Here is a 15011-nt window from a genome sequence, read left to right on the forward strand (position 1 = left end):
TTACATTTATATATAAAAAAGCATCAAATTAAAACAGTAAAACAGCAAAAACCTAATAAGGGTTTGCTTTGTCAAACGTAAAGAAAGATGTAATGGAGGACTAGGAAAAGTAAGATGGGACGGGAAAAAAGCAGCACAAACACAGCAAAAGCAGAACGTCACAAAACTGTCATCCACCCACGTGACTCCAGTATACTTTCATCTTCTGAACAGAAGCAGATGTGCAGATGTGTGAAGTCAAAAGATTCAGTGACAGAGCATGTGAGCAGAGCGCTATGTAATAAGATTCCGCTCAGGGCCGCTCAATAAACCCAGAAATCCCTTACTGACATGCTGGTTTGAGGATACGTGAAATAGGTCTAAGGTTAATGAGTTCAAATATTGTTTTAATGAAGCTTATACATAACTCAACGCACAGTAGTTAAGAAAAAATGAGAGGAAATTAAAAGGGAGAGTGGAGAAACTGAGTTAGCAAAGAATCATTTTGTGATATACTAACAGCGAAGTTCTTTTTTCGTTCATTGTTTAGGGGTAAAAAACAAAACAAATACCTTCGAAACTGTTAGCGAACATCCCTTTTTTCCGCCACGAAAAAAAAAAAAAACGTTAATATCGTGAGATCTCACCCCTAATGTTTATATTCATCTAAACACTGCTCACGCTTGTATGGAAGCTTGTTTCCGCCACTGAATATAAAATATAAAAGGTTTTGCTGACTTTTTTCTCGCAATGGCGAGTTTAAATCTAACAATTCTGACTTCTTTCTCAGAATTGCGAGATATAATTTTGCAGTTGCGAGTTATAACGTCAGAATTGCAAGATATAAACTCCAATTGACTTTCTTGCAATTGCGAGTTTATATCTTGCAATTCTGAATTCTTTTCTCAGAATTGTGAGATTTAAACTCTCTATTGTGTTGTAAATTGCAATTGCGAGAAAATCCCCTGCAATTGCGAGTTACAAAATCAGAATTGCAAAATATAAACTCGTAATTGACTTCTTGCTATTGCGAGTTTTATACCTTGCAATTCTCTTTTGCAACTTCTTTTCTCAGAATTGTGAGATTTAAACTCTCAATTGTGTGTCATAAAGTCAGAACTGTGAGATATAAACTCTCAATTGTGTGTCAAAGTCAGAACTGTGAGATATAAACTCGCAATAGCAAAAAAAAATATTGTGAGAAAAAAAACAACTCACAATGACATTTTTTATTTTTTATTCCGTGGTGGAAACGAGCTTCCAAACAAACGTGAGCGGTGTTTAGATGAAGATGTAAATATTAGGGGTGTGACGAGATCTCGCGATATTAACGTGACGATATTTCTCGTCGAGGTGAAAAGCTGTCTCACGAATGCTGGAGTTGTGTTTGTGGCAAAAACTTTTACGCTGCTCGCATTATATTTTCTTTTATTATAATAAAACGTAATTTTGTGGCAAAAAACATGGAAATAATTTGTCGTTTTTAACCTATTGTTTACTATATTTATTTGCTCGGTCAGTGTCACTGTGGGTTTTGGTTCTTTTGCTGTTGTAGTCTGTAAGTACCTTTGAAATAACTGAAAGCATTTGGCGGAGTGATATGGAACTGTAATGCGGTCAAGACCTGCCTGGAACTACTTTAGCAGTGCGTTTCCCTGAAAATAATTGCACACCCACGTTCGTCGACCAATCAGATTCAACAGCCCTGTAGTATAAACCTTATGTAGCTCCGCCCCTTTTCAGCATTGCTCTCGTTGTGTTCGGACTTCTTCCGGTTAGTATTTCCACAGCATGAAGGTAAGATCTTACGGATTCATGAAAGAACTGCTCGATTTAAAAATCTTCCCGGTCTAATGACATTTGTTATGACATCTGATTCAAACATTACAATGCTCATGATAACAGTCATTAACTCTACAATAAGTAAATCCACTTCACTAGCTAATTACTTTTCCACAGCAATGTCATATAAATATACAGAGCTACCGTAAAAACGTTCAAAAACAAAATACTGCGCGCTTGTCGTGCGGGATTCGTTCCCATGTTGGGCGGGATCGATTGAGCAGAATATTGAGCGTCGCTCACATGCTCTGTTCAATGACTCGACTCGAATGCGCCTTCAGTTATCTTACCTTACTGATTCTGGATCACCATATTAATGATATCTATCAAATAAATAAATAATTCACCCTGGACTACAATCCTTGCAAAATTATACAACTAAATTACACAGAAACACGGTCAAGACACATCGCTGCCCATGAAAAGAAAAATGTACAAAGTTTGATGTTAAAAGGTTTGTCATATGTTAAACTGTGAACATGAAATTGACAAATGTCTTATAAAAATATTCAAGTAACATGGAAGGACGCTTTCCATACAAAGCAAAAGAAATGAGAGATAAATAAATTCAAATGCAAAGATAAATATATTTAAAAGCACTCCACATCTTTTCTTTGGAAAATAACAAACCGAGTACAGAACAAAATATACATACAACACCGGTATAAGGGTGTTTAAACGGTCAAAAAAAAAAAAAAAAAAAAGGAACAGCGCTTATTTCCCTGTAAACAATTAAAGCGTATAAATGTCATGAGCAGTTTTCACCTCACCAGCACTGGCCAACACAGAGAGATCACTAGTGTTATTTCTCTAATCTCTTATCTTTGCTGTGTTTGGTCAAAAATGAAAGAGAGAAAAGAACATAAAAGCCTGATGCCACATTGAAGGTCTGGGATTCAAAATCTAATTAAAAATTAACAAGAAATGATATGAGATATTCTGTCCATGTTCATTTTCCGATTTAAATCACTTTTTTAATACATTTATTTGTGATTATTAAATAAAATAATAAATAAATACTACAAAATAATAAACGGATATATAAAAAATACTTATTTATATATTAAGTTATTTTATGATTTATTTACTGTTTAATTATTGTATGTAACATCAGTGCATCTGAGGTGATAAACATGACACTAACTCCCTTCACAAGCAGGGCTGGAAAATACACTTCTTTAAAAGCCCCCCCCCCCCCCCCCCCCCAAAAAAAAACATAATTAAATGTTTGAAAGACAGTTAAAATGCCTGTTATTTACATTAACTTAATGTTTGTTATCATATGTTCTATATTAGATTGCATAGCGCCATCACAATTTAATTAAAACTAGACTTTCACATCAGCCTGAAGAAAATAAGCAAATGCACGTAAGATTCTCATTTCACCTGCATTCACCGCCTCAGATAAACCTGTCCATTGCGATTAGTGTAACGACGGGACTTGAATTCTCACACCATACCGACAAAACATGGGAAATGAGTAAATGCATTGGTCACAAATATAGGAAATGAAACGGAGATAAATGATGAAATGAAATGACATCACCAGTCAATGGCTGCTCTACGGGGGTGAAGTTTGCTCGAGTCTTCTCCTCCAGCAGGGATCCTACATTTGTTTTTAATAGGATTTGAAGCTTATGTAGATGAGCTGGTTCATTGGTTTCCAGGATCTTATCAGGTTTGATGAGGATGCGTGGGATTCTACCCATCCCGTCTGGCGTGAGGATGGAAGCAGTCACTGGGGTTACATCTTCCCTGTGGACCTTGGGGCCCCGGGGGACCTGAAGGCCCCTGGAATCCCACTCCTGGTGAACCTGTAGACAAATCAAGAAATGCCTGTGTGAAATCCATCGCTATGTTGCTGGAGTGTTGTTGATTTAGCATAGAGTGGTCACAACAGAATATTTCACAATATAAACACAATAAAATTTCTTTTCATGGGCTTGTTACCCTTTAACAGCGGAGGGAAAGAAGAGGGAAATCACAGCACACAATGATAACGGTGTGCCGTGTAATTATAAAGAAGCCACAGTTAGAAGTCTCCTTTGTATTTTTTCACTTGAAGAACAATCAGCGAGCTCTTTGTACCTCGATAAAAGAGCCGTTCATTAAAGAATGCCATAGTCATTAGTTTAGCTTAGAGCCATTATCTGCCCGAGCTTTTAAAAAGTTAAACATTAAAGCACCAATTTAAACAATTGCTGCTATCTGGGTGTTGCAGATGTCAAGAGCGTTAAAAGTGTAAAGTACGGCCATCAGGGAAATGTATTTTCTAGCAACGAGGGACTTTCTGGACCCCAGCAAAAACACAAAGCAACGTTTCTATTGTTCTACATGACAGAGTTTGATCTAGCTTGTCCATCCTTACAACTCAAAAAACAACTGTTATGTAAGAGATAATGTACCTCTCACTCTTAAAAGTGATAATCAAAAACAAGATCATTTGTTTTTTTAATTATCTCTACTCATTACGTAGCGTCACGGCTCATGCATTTAAGGAATGTTCTGGGTTAAATACATTGCGAGGTCCATTTGCAGTATCTGATGCATGTGGTCAATTACCAAAGAAAATAATTCAATTTATCCCTCATTTTGTAAAAACAAAGATTAAAGCGTGTTTAAGCTAATGCTCTTATGGAAGCCTATTGGAAAAAAACATTCTGAAATGTCTAGAGCTGAAATACAAGAGAATGAAGAAATGAAGAGACGACTCGACGCTGGCGATATGTTATGCACTAAATTAATACATGATTAACTAACTGTATTTTTCTATGTACATTTCTGAAATGCACTTTCTGTATAGCTGTTTTGAAACAATATGTATTGTGAAAAGCGCTATACAAATACATTTGAATTGAATTGAATTGAAATACAAAGGACTTGCACTCAAGTTCAAAAGTGTGGGGTCAGTAAGATTGTTTTTATGTTTTTAAAAGGAGTCTCCTTTGCTCATCAAGGCTGCATTTATTGGTTCAAAAATACAGTAAAAACAGTAATATTGTGAAATATTATTCCTATTTTAAATAGCTGTTTTCTATTTAAATATATTTTAAAATGTAATTTATTCCAGTGATGCAAAGCTGAATTTTCAGCATCATTACTCTAGTCTTCAGTGTCACGTGATCCTTCAGTAATCATTCTAATATGCTGATTTACTGCTCAAGTTTCTTAGTACAGGTCATTCATATTTTTGTGGAAATTGTGATAAATTTAAATTTTACATTTACATTTTTCTGGATTTTTGGATGAATAGAAAGCTGAAAAGAACATCAATTACTTCACTGTTAAACATTTCTAACCTCCCCAACTCAAAATTTTCTAGTGACTGGTCACATCTAAATTATTCAATTGGTCCAAGTGAAATTCTGTAAATGTAATTTTATAATTTACAGAATTTCACTTGGAGATGTGACCAGAAGATTGTGAGTTGGGGAGTTTAGAATTTTTTTACAGTGTTGAAATATCATTATTTTTATAATATTATATATTTTTACTATCATTTTTGATCAACTTAATGTGTTCTTGCTGAACAATATTTTTTATTTCTGTAAAAACAAAGTAATTTAATATAAAAAGTAAAATTTATTTTATATATATATATATATATATATATATATATATAAAAAAAAACAGTAATTTTTGTACCTGGTGGGCCAGTTGGGCCTGAAGCTCCTGGAATTCCCAAACCCATTTGACCTCGTTCTCCTTTCTGCCCTCGATACCCTGCAGGGGTAAAACACACAAAAACCCAAATGTCAGATGTAGAATACATATATTTAGTCTTTATATATCTAAACAGGGGGGAGTAATGGTCATGTGATGATTTTATTATAATCCTTTTCACTGTATTCCATCTTTACTATCTTTGAAAAAGCATTGACGGATCTTGGTTTAGCTGAGACATAACATCCAAACAATTCTGTTCTAGATTCAGATAATCGCAGACTGTACATTTCCATAGAAGTGCATCCTTAAAAACAAAGTTAGTTGGAAACAGCCGGAAACGGTACATAAAACCCTGTCCAAATTTTTTGTATTACACAACTATTCTCATCCAGTTTTCTAAGCCCTTCAAGAGTAATGACAAATCCATCTATCAGAAACACGCTTTCAAAGTATTTAAAGAGCACCACAAACGCTGACAGTGCTGGACGGCATGTCACACACAGCGGGGCAGGCGGAACGAACAAACAAAATGCATTAGCTGATGCTGATCTTTTAGTTTTGTTTTCACACACTCAGTAAGAAACCATTCGTAAGATCATCTTCTAATAGCATGCAGAAAACTGCCTCCAGTCAAAACACACATGCAATAGTAATGCGTTTCCTTTAAGGCCGCCAAGCCAGAAAGAGAAACACAGTAGGTGTTAATAAAGAAAATACCCAAGAGATGCCAAATAATGCAGTGATCGTCAGTGTGACCGGTACTAATTTACACAAGCAAACACATTAACTATCTAACTAACTAACTAAAGTGGGTTGACACCTTCAGATGCATTCATCCAATGCAATGGCATTCCAATGAAGGACGTGACTCTACCTGTGGCATCACATCACGGCTTCCTCACAACAACTGCAATACAAACTCCTGCTCGAGGAGGGAGTTCATACTGCACAAATATAAGGCAGGGGGAGCTGCAATACAATACTTGCCCTGCTAAGATCTTACATTTAAAATCATTTTTCATACTCAGAAAAAAAAAGTCTAAGCCTTATGGAGATATACAAATGAGAACGAAAACATTATAGAAATGTCTTTACATTTAATTCAACATTAAATGGCATTGTATTTCCATGAAATTTGCTCATATAAACCACCAGTCAGTTAAAAAAAAATGTTGCATTGAGATTATCAAAAATCCTGGAACATTATTCACATAATAACTGCTCACTCAGCATTAAGTATAATCGGGTATGTTCTTGGCATGCAGGGTAATACAGCGTGAAATATCAATTAGATACATTTTAATGAAACCAAGTTAGAGGTTTTCATCACCCTTTAAATGAAAACAAAAAAAATTAATAATAATAATGTTACAAAGGGATTAAAAATTGTTATCCCAAAAAAATCTGTTATACAAAAGCATGGCTGATTACACTTGAGCTTTGTAAAACAGTTGCATAAGTAGTTTTAGAGGTTATGATGTTATACGACTCTCAAATCGCATGAACCATATATACGTGGTTCATGTGCATTTTAAGAAACAATATGCATTTTAAGAATATATTTGAAATAAATATAAATAAGTAAAAGTTAAACGGCATCCAAAAAAGGCACAAAAATGACATAAAAAAGCATAAGCATTTCAATTCAACACCAGCATTTGGAGGCGTTCTTGAGCAACGCCTACAAAGACGTATTAATGTTGCAGATTCTCTTTAGTTTAACTGGCGAGAAAACTGACCCTGAGTGGAATTAATGTGACTCGGACGTGTAGAGCATCCAAGATCGCAGAGATATTTGTCTTCATAGTGATATATTTGAGCATATCACATGAAAAAAAAAAGTGGCCAAATTGAGGATTCGAAAGGAGGACAGACTCCAGCGGAGGATGACGAGGAATAATGAGGAAATATTACCCGCAAACATTGTCAAGCCACACTGAGGTGGACGTCAACATCTGACCAAAAAAAAAAAGAAAAAAAAGAAGATTTACCAGGGTTAAAATCCCTGTTTTCCTTGTGCCTGCAGAGAAACATTTCTCTCCAACATTCTCCAAAAGCACAATCCATAGTTAAATGTGCCACACAACACAAATACATATTAAAGTGATAGAAATGAGCATTTCAGAGCTTCCTCCGCTCATGTAAATGCATCAACACAATCTATATATAAATAATACAATCTTCACAGATGTGTATACGCACTCAGCACAGCCCAAAGTATGCATTTTCTTTGCATGGACATCAATTATTAGAAGTTCAAATGTACACCATATAGTTTAATATCTTGAAAAGCATCATGTCCTAATGGTTAAGGGTCCATAGGAACTCAGACAGGATCGGGAACTGCAAGTCATTATCAATGAGAAACCCTAGAGGAGAAGGACATTAGTTGCCAGTGTTTGATGAATGTTCAGAATTGCTTATTTTCCTCACTTCCCTTCGTTTTTTTTTGCGGAGTTTAATCCAACAAAGTGAGATATTGCGTGGCTTTTTTTCCATCCGCTCACTTCTCTTTATCTTTCTTGCTCTCACAAGTCTGTCCAGGGCGATATTACATTCACCTATTCTGGGCCGGTTCTTCATCCGTCTTCATATGTCCCGCAGGGCTCTCGGCACCATAAGCCACTTTGTCATGCAGCTATCTGCCTTCTTTCTTCTCTGACGTAGCCGGAAAGATTCTTGTGAAGCCCTCATGCATAATATTCCAATCAACGGCCATTTTTTTTTGCATGGCGTGTAGGAAGGACATTACCGTCTTGCTCATTTTCTAGTCTTCTGAGCTAGATACTGTTGGTTTACTGTTGTTTTTTTTGATCAAAACTTGAGGTTCAAAGCTTGACTTGGCCAAAACAGCAACATGACCTCGACCCGCTTAGTTCATCGTAACTCAATCAATCATCTGAGGAGCAGCCGACACAGTAAATCCTAATACAATACATACACATAAACACACTTTTACACCAAGAGAGAGATAGAGAGAGAAAAAACCTGGAATCCTTGAGAAGCAAGCAAAAAAACTTAGCTTAATACTGGGGAAACGGATGAGTCATATAAATAAATCATGGTCTTGCGCATCTGTGTTTTTGTGTGAGCCAAGATCATCGTAGGAGCAGCGTAAAGAGGTCCATAATATGTTTAGTCTTTTGGGTTTTGGCTCCTACCTTGGGAGCCTGGAGGTCCTGGCTCTCCGGGGGGTCCTGGGGAGCCATCATTACCCGGTGGCCCCGGAGGGCCTTGTCGAGCCTGAGCGGCTAATATAGCTGCTGGTGTCTTCTGCAGCGAAGAGTAACTGTCTGAAAACCTCTCTGAAAAAAAAAAGCAGAATTAAGATTCCATATTATATTATATAAAATTATATTATATTATATTATACATCATATATCTTAAAGTCATGGTTTTTGTCAGCTAACAAAATGTCAAATTGTCTCTCAAATCAAATCAAATCAAATAAAAAATGTAATAAATATAAAATTAAAAATGATTTAATTGAAAATAAATGGAATAAACAATATGGAATAGAAAATTATAATAAATGTACTGCTCATTTGCAGTACTCTTAATGTCTTTTATGCTCACCAAGTCTGCATTTATTTGATCAAAAAATACAGTAAAAACAGTGATATTATTACTATTATAAACAACCATTTTCTATTTGAACATATTTTAAAATGCAATTTATTCCTGTGATGGCAAAGCTGAATTTTCTCGTTTTTGAGGGCCATCTGGTAAAAAGCTCATTTGCAGTATTGTTAATGTTGACAAGTGCCTTTTAAATGTCTTAACAAAGTTTTGTCACAAACATACATGAAAAGAACCGAAACCCTCATCTACTGGTGAAAACACCTCAGTGGTGGCAGATGATGTACCTTCAAATACACGCAATACTTCATTTCGGATGAATGTTTTAATTTCCTCCAAGGCAGCTCTATCTCCCTGAAAACAGAAATGAAAGTGGAAAAAAGAAGACACAGAGGGAAAACAAACATCAGCACAACATGATTTGCAGATTAAAAAAGTGCACCTTCAAAATGGCAGTGATTCATGTTTTATTCATGCTGAGAAATGTTCTCAGAGGCGAAGGGATGGATGACACATAATGGCGTAATCACCATCTCTCCTCAAAGCATCCCGCCATTCATGATCACTGCTCTACACGGGAGAAGGCCTGAATTTTGAAGAAAATCTCGTAGGAAAAAAAATCTCTTCCATCTAATCAAAAACATACCTTTCCCAGTTCAAGGCCGTTCAGTCAAACGCTCAGAGGTCCCTGCGACACTCAGTGCCTCGGGCTGCGCGAGCACAACCTGAACGCTAATGCACTTTCAGGCGGTTGAAAATCTCAGCGATCAGTCTAAAAACCCTTTACCCTTTAACATGACTTGTGTCAGGGCTTCAACATTTGACTCATGTCACAGCAGCAACACATACTACAAGTTTAATACATAAAGATAAACAAAAACATTTACACCAACCAAACACATGTTTGACACAACAGCACAGTACGCAATAAATCATGATCAACTTTGATTAAACAGTTTCTATGGGCCTTATCATTTACCCGCAATGCGGCGCCAGGCGCTACGCTAGTGTTTTTTGCTAGTTTCAGCCCGACGCAGTTTTCATTTTCCCATCCTGCGCCATGTTGTTTGAAAAGCAAATGCGTTTGCACCCATCTGAAAACGAGCTGGTCTGAAAGATGTGTTCAGGCGCATTGTTGGCGAGTTGCTATTTTGAGGCAACTGAAATAGACTGCGCCTTTAAACAACTGAAACCTGGTCTAAAGTTTAGGGTGACCGGGAGGGGACATGTTCGGTTCACTTATTTTCGTCGTGGCCACAAACTTGTGGGAACGTCATAATATCTTGTGGGAACGTCATATTAAGTCGTGGGAACATGATTATAAGTCGTAGCCTCGAGATCATATGTTGAGGGAACGATATATTTTTCTCGTGGCCACGACTTCATATTTTGAGAGAACGACATCTACTGTATTTGTCGTGGCCACGAGTTATGTTGAGGGAGCCACAGCGGCCAATACTGTAACCGTGCCATAGCATTGACTGGGCTACAGCAGAGATGGAGATGACAGAAGAAATAACATTTTACTTTAAATTAGGAATGTCATATAAAGATATAGTGCGGTCTTTGGCATTCTTAAATTGGATGGGCTTTTTTGTCGCACTTTTGCACTGGCATGAAGTTGGTTTGACGTTGGACGTTCAATATTCGCATATTTAGGGACCGTCTTAAAATTACATGCATACGACATTGGCATAAACGTTTCTAACTTCAATAGCATTTGAAGACAATGACTTACAGTCATAAAACCAACTGTACATTGTTCACCCAGGTCTCATGTACACTCACCTAAAGGATTATTAGGAACACCATACTAATACTGTGTTTGACCCCCTTTCGCCTTCAGAACTGCCTTAATTCTACGTGGCATTGATTCAACAAGGTGCTGAAAGCATTCTTTAGAAATGTTGGCCCATATTGATAGGATAGCATCTTGCAGTTGGAGATTTGTGGGATGCACATCCAGGGCACGAAGCTCCCGTTCCACCTCATCCCAAAGATGCTCTATTGGGTTGAGATGTGGTGACTGTGGGGGCCATTTTAGTACAGTAAACTCATTGTCATGTTCAAGAAACCAATTTGAAATGATTCAAGCTTTGTGACATGGTGCATTATCCTGCTGGAAGTAGCCATCAGAGAATGGGTACATGGTGGTCATAAAGGGATGGACATGGTCAGAAAAAATGCTCAGGTAGGCCGTGGCATTTAAACGATGCCCAATTGGCACTAAGGGGCCTAAAGTGTGCCAAGAAAACATCCCCCACACCATTACACCACCACCACCAGCCTGCACAGTGGTAACAAGGCATGATGGATCCATGTTCTCATTCTGTTTACGCCAAATTCTGACTCTACCATCTGAATGTCTCAACAGAAATCGAGACTTATTAGACTAGGCAACATTTTTCCAGTCTTCAACTGTCCAATTTTGGTGAGCTCGTGCAAATTGTAGCCTCTTTTTCCTATTTGTAGTGGAGATGAGTGGTACCCGGTGGGGTCTTCTGCTGTTGTAGCCCATCCGCCTCAAGGTTGTGCGTGTTGTGGCTTCACAAATGCTTTGCTGCATACCTCGGTTGTAACGAGTGGTTATTTCAGTCAAAGGTGCTCTTCTATAAGCTTGAATCAGTCGGCCCATTCTCCTCTGACCTCTAGCATCAACGAGGCATTTTCACCCACAGGACTGCCGCATACTGGATGTTTTTCCCTTTTCACACCATTCTTTGTAAACCCTAGAAATGGTTGTGCGTGAAAATCCCAGTAACTGAGCAGATTGTGAAATACTCTGAAATACAGACCGGCCCGTCTGGCACCAACAACCATGCCACACTCAAAATTGCTTAAATCACCTTTCTTTCCCATTCTGACATTCAGTTTGGAGTTCAGGAGATTGTCTTGACCAGGACCACACCCCTTAATGCATTGAAGCAACTGCCATGTGATTAGATAATTGCATTAATGAGAAATTGAACAGGTGTTCCTAATAATCCTTTAGGTGAGTGTATAATGCACACCTTTAATAGCTCAATATCATTTGAAGACAATGACTTACAGTCATAAAACAACTGTACATTGTTCATCTAGGTGTCAGGTATGATGCACACCTTTTAGATTTTTGATATTTATGACAAACTGTTAAATCATATGCAAATATTGCTATGTATTGCACTACTGTATGGGATCATATACAGAATATGACCATATTTAAAGCTCAATAGGATTTGAAGACAATGACTTACAGTCATAAAACAACTGTACATTGTTCATCTAGGTGTCACATATGTGACAGTAGTGAAATACATAGCATTATAGCTCGCTTTAACCTCGTGCGCGACCAGATCCGTTTCCTCTGAAGCGTTCAATTTTTTCGCTTGCAAATTCCGCCATGAAATACTAATCCGCCATGGCGTGAGCGCAACTGGTTTTAAAGGGAATGGGAAAAGAAACTCTGATTGGTTTATTGCACGTTACACCCATAACACACCCATTACTTATTAAGAGAATAGGGACAACCCTTTTAGACCATGCGCCGGGTGCGCCAACCATTTTTCCCATGGTCAAACTGAGTGCACTTGCGCCGTGCACTTTAGACCATGCACTTAGATCGTTAAAACAGGGCCCACAATATCTCTTTTGAGCAACATGGATAAAAGTCTATTGCTAAATGAGCCAGTTTCATGGAGGGGGTGAGATTTAGGATTCATGATGGAAGACAACTTTCTCACCATCCTTTCTTTCCCAATTACATCTACAGAGGGCAGAGAGCACCTCAGTACTGAACAAGCCTTCCTAATCATTTTGAGGAGTCTTTTTTTTTCTCTATCTCAGAAATCCCACTACCCCAACATACCACAGCATAGAAAAGAAGAGATGCTACCACAGTCCTGGCACACACAAAAGCTAGGATTTTTTTTTTCTTCCATACATTATAACATAAGCGTCATGCATCGTTTTGACTTCCACAAGAAAGTATTTGCAGACAGTGTCAAGGAAGGGCAATTTTACAAGGTTGGTAGCAATAAAGCACTAAACGTAAAAAAAATTAAAAAATGATTAGATCATTGATTTCATGCATTTGACCTTGGGGGAAAAAAAGTATTAATGATTGCTTTGAGAGGGTTCTGGTGAATTTTCTTTTTGCAAACATAATCAAAGGTGTTATTCACGGAAAAAAAAAGAAAACTTTATATCCGCACTGCTCGTCTTGGCACGCTCAAAGGATTTCAAGAGGAAGTTGTGATGTTTGATTCATGAAGAAAAAGAAAAATCTTTTAATTCAGTTTATTCAGATCATAAAACAATTCATGACTCAAACTTTATTGTGTTCCTCACATACGTTTGGGGTTGGTAAGATTTTTGTCTCTTATGCTCACTAAGCCTGCATTTATTTGATCATAACTACAGCAAAAAGAGCAATGTTGTAAATTAACTATTTTCTATCTTAATACACTAAAATGTAATTCATTCCTGTGATGGCAAAGCTAAATTACTTCAGTCTTCAGTGTCACATGATCCTTCAGAAATCATTCTAATATCTAATTGTTATAAGTTTCTAAATTCTAATTTTCTGCTCAAGAAATGTTCATATGATAATCAATGTTGAAACATTTGATTCACATTTGATTCAATTCTATTAATTTCACATTTGATTAAACAGCTGTATTTTTATTAACTAACATTAACAAAGACTAATAAATACTGTAACTAATGTATTGCTCACTGTTAGGTCATGTTAGTTAATATATTAACTAATGTTAAAAAATGAGACCTTATTGTAAAGTGCTACTGAAATTTCAAAAGCACAGCATTTATTTGAAATATAAATCTTTTGTAACATTATAAATGTCTTCAGTCGCTTTTGATAAGGGTTTTTTTCTGAATAAAAGTATTCATTTCTTTAAAAATATATATCTTACTGACCACAAACTTTTTAATAATAGCGTACAAGTTCAGCACTCTTTCTTTTGCCAGTTTTATTGCTTTTGAGTCTTTTTTTAAGCTTTACAGTTCTTGTTCTCATTCATTTTCATTATATAAAAAAGCAAGATTTGGAACAACATGAGGATTGGAAAAATAATAACAGTTACAGAACTTCTCCTTTAAAACCCTCACAACCTTGCCATAACAATAGCTCTCCTTCAAAGAACATTAATGTTTGTTGCTCTGTGTGTGTGTGGTTTCCAGAGATGGAGTTGAGCAGAGCTCCTGATGCTACTATATCCTTCCACCCCCGCCACACACACTATACACTCCTAAAGATTCCCTCCCGTGAGTTTGTTTGATTGGGTCTGAGTGTTGGATATAGGCATCGCAGCGGGCGGCTATTTGCTGCATCCTGCGCTTTTCAGAGGCTAATGGGTTCGTGAACATGTGTGGGTAATTATTGTTATGCAGAGCTGCTAATTATTTATTCTGGAGTGTTCACGCGTGTGTTATGCACAACAAAGCAATCAATGACGGTTGCCCTCTGAACAGCGTGGGGTGACCCTGCGGTTATGGATTCGGGATGGGGGCCAAGAGGCTGGTGCAGATTGGGAGAAAAGCCAGCAACCGGAGCTTTACTGAGGTCAAAGATGTGCTCCACCTCTAGAAGAGAGTGCAGTCACTGTCAGGGTTTATTGCTGGAGGTTATGGAGTAGCAGCACAGTTGATTGTAGTGGGTGTTCGTGCTGCTGAAGGCCCTAAAGTTTATTTGACCACAGCTTCTGAAAATCTGTTTTCAAATGGGATGTACTTGTCTTGAGTCAAATTGTATTTTCATGTAGTACCACTGATGTGACTTCAAATTGCTTCAATGTCAACTCGCATCACAAACCAATGATTAGCTGTTGCTTTATTGCTGTAAATCTCTGCTGATGTGAATTCTTTAACCTTGCAAAAGCCTGACACACGAATATATGAAATAATAGGAACAAATTTTAATTATTATTTCTTTTTAACCACGCTAT

General features: G+C 37.2%; 1 protein-coding gene across 3 annotated transcripts in view; it reads right to left on the minus strand.

Moving 5' to 3' along the window:
* Window positions 1-3391: 3391 nt before the first annotated feature.
* Window positions 3392-15011, minus strand: part of LOC308681723 (uncharacterized protein) — a 188134-nt gene continuing 176514 nt past the window's right edge. For all 3 annotated transcript variants that reach the window (XM_081350827.1, XM_081350826.1, XM_081350825.1), the window contains 4 exons: window positions 9354-9420; window positions 8649-8792; window positions 5467-5544; window positions 3392-3635 (listed from right to left, as the gene is read on the minus strand). In XM_081350827.1, coding sequence (XP_081206953.1) covers window positions 3523-3635; window positions 5467-5544; window positions 8649-8792; window positions 9354-9420 — 402 coding nt within the window. In that variant the 3' untranslated portion in view covers window positions 3392-3522. The remainder of the gene's footprint in view (window positions 3636-5466; window positions 5545-8648; window positions 8793-9353; window positions 9421-15011) is intronic.

The sequence above is a fragment of the Scardinius erythrophthalmus genome (assembly GCF_964197995.2).
Source record: "Scardinius erythrophthalmus genome assembly, chromosome: 21".
Classification (NCBI taxonomy): domain Eukaryota; kingdom Metazoa; phylum Chordata; class Actinopteri; order Cypriniformes; family Leuciscidae; genus Scardinius; species Scardinius erythrophthalmus.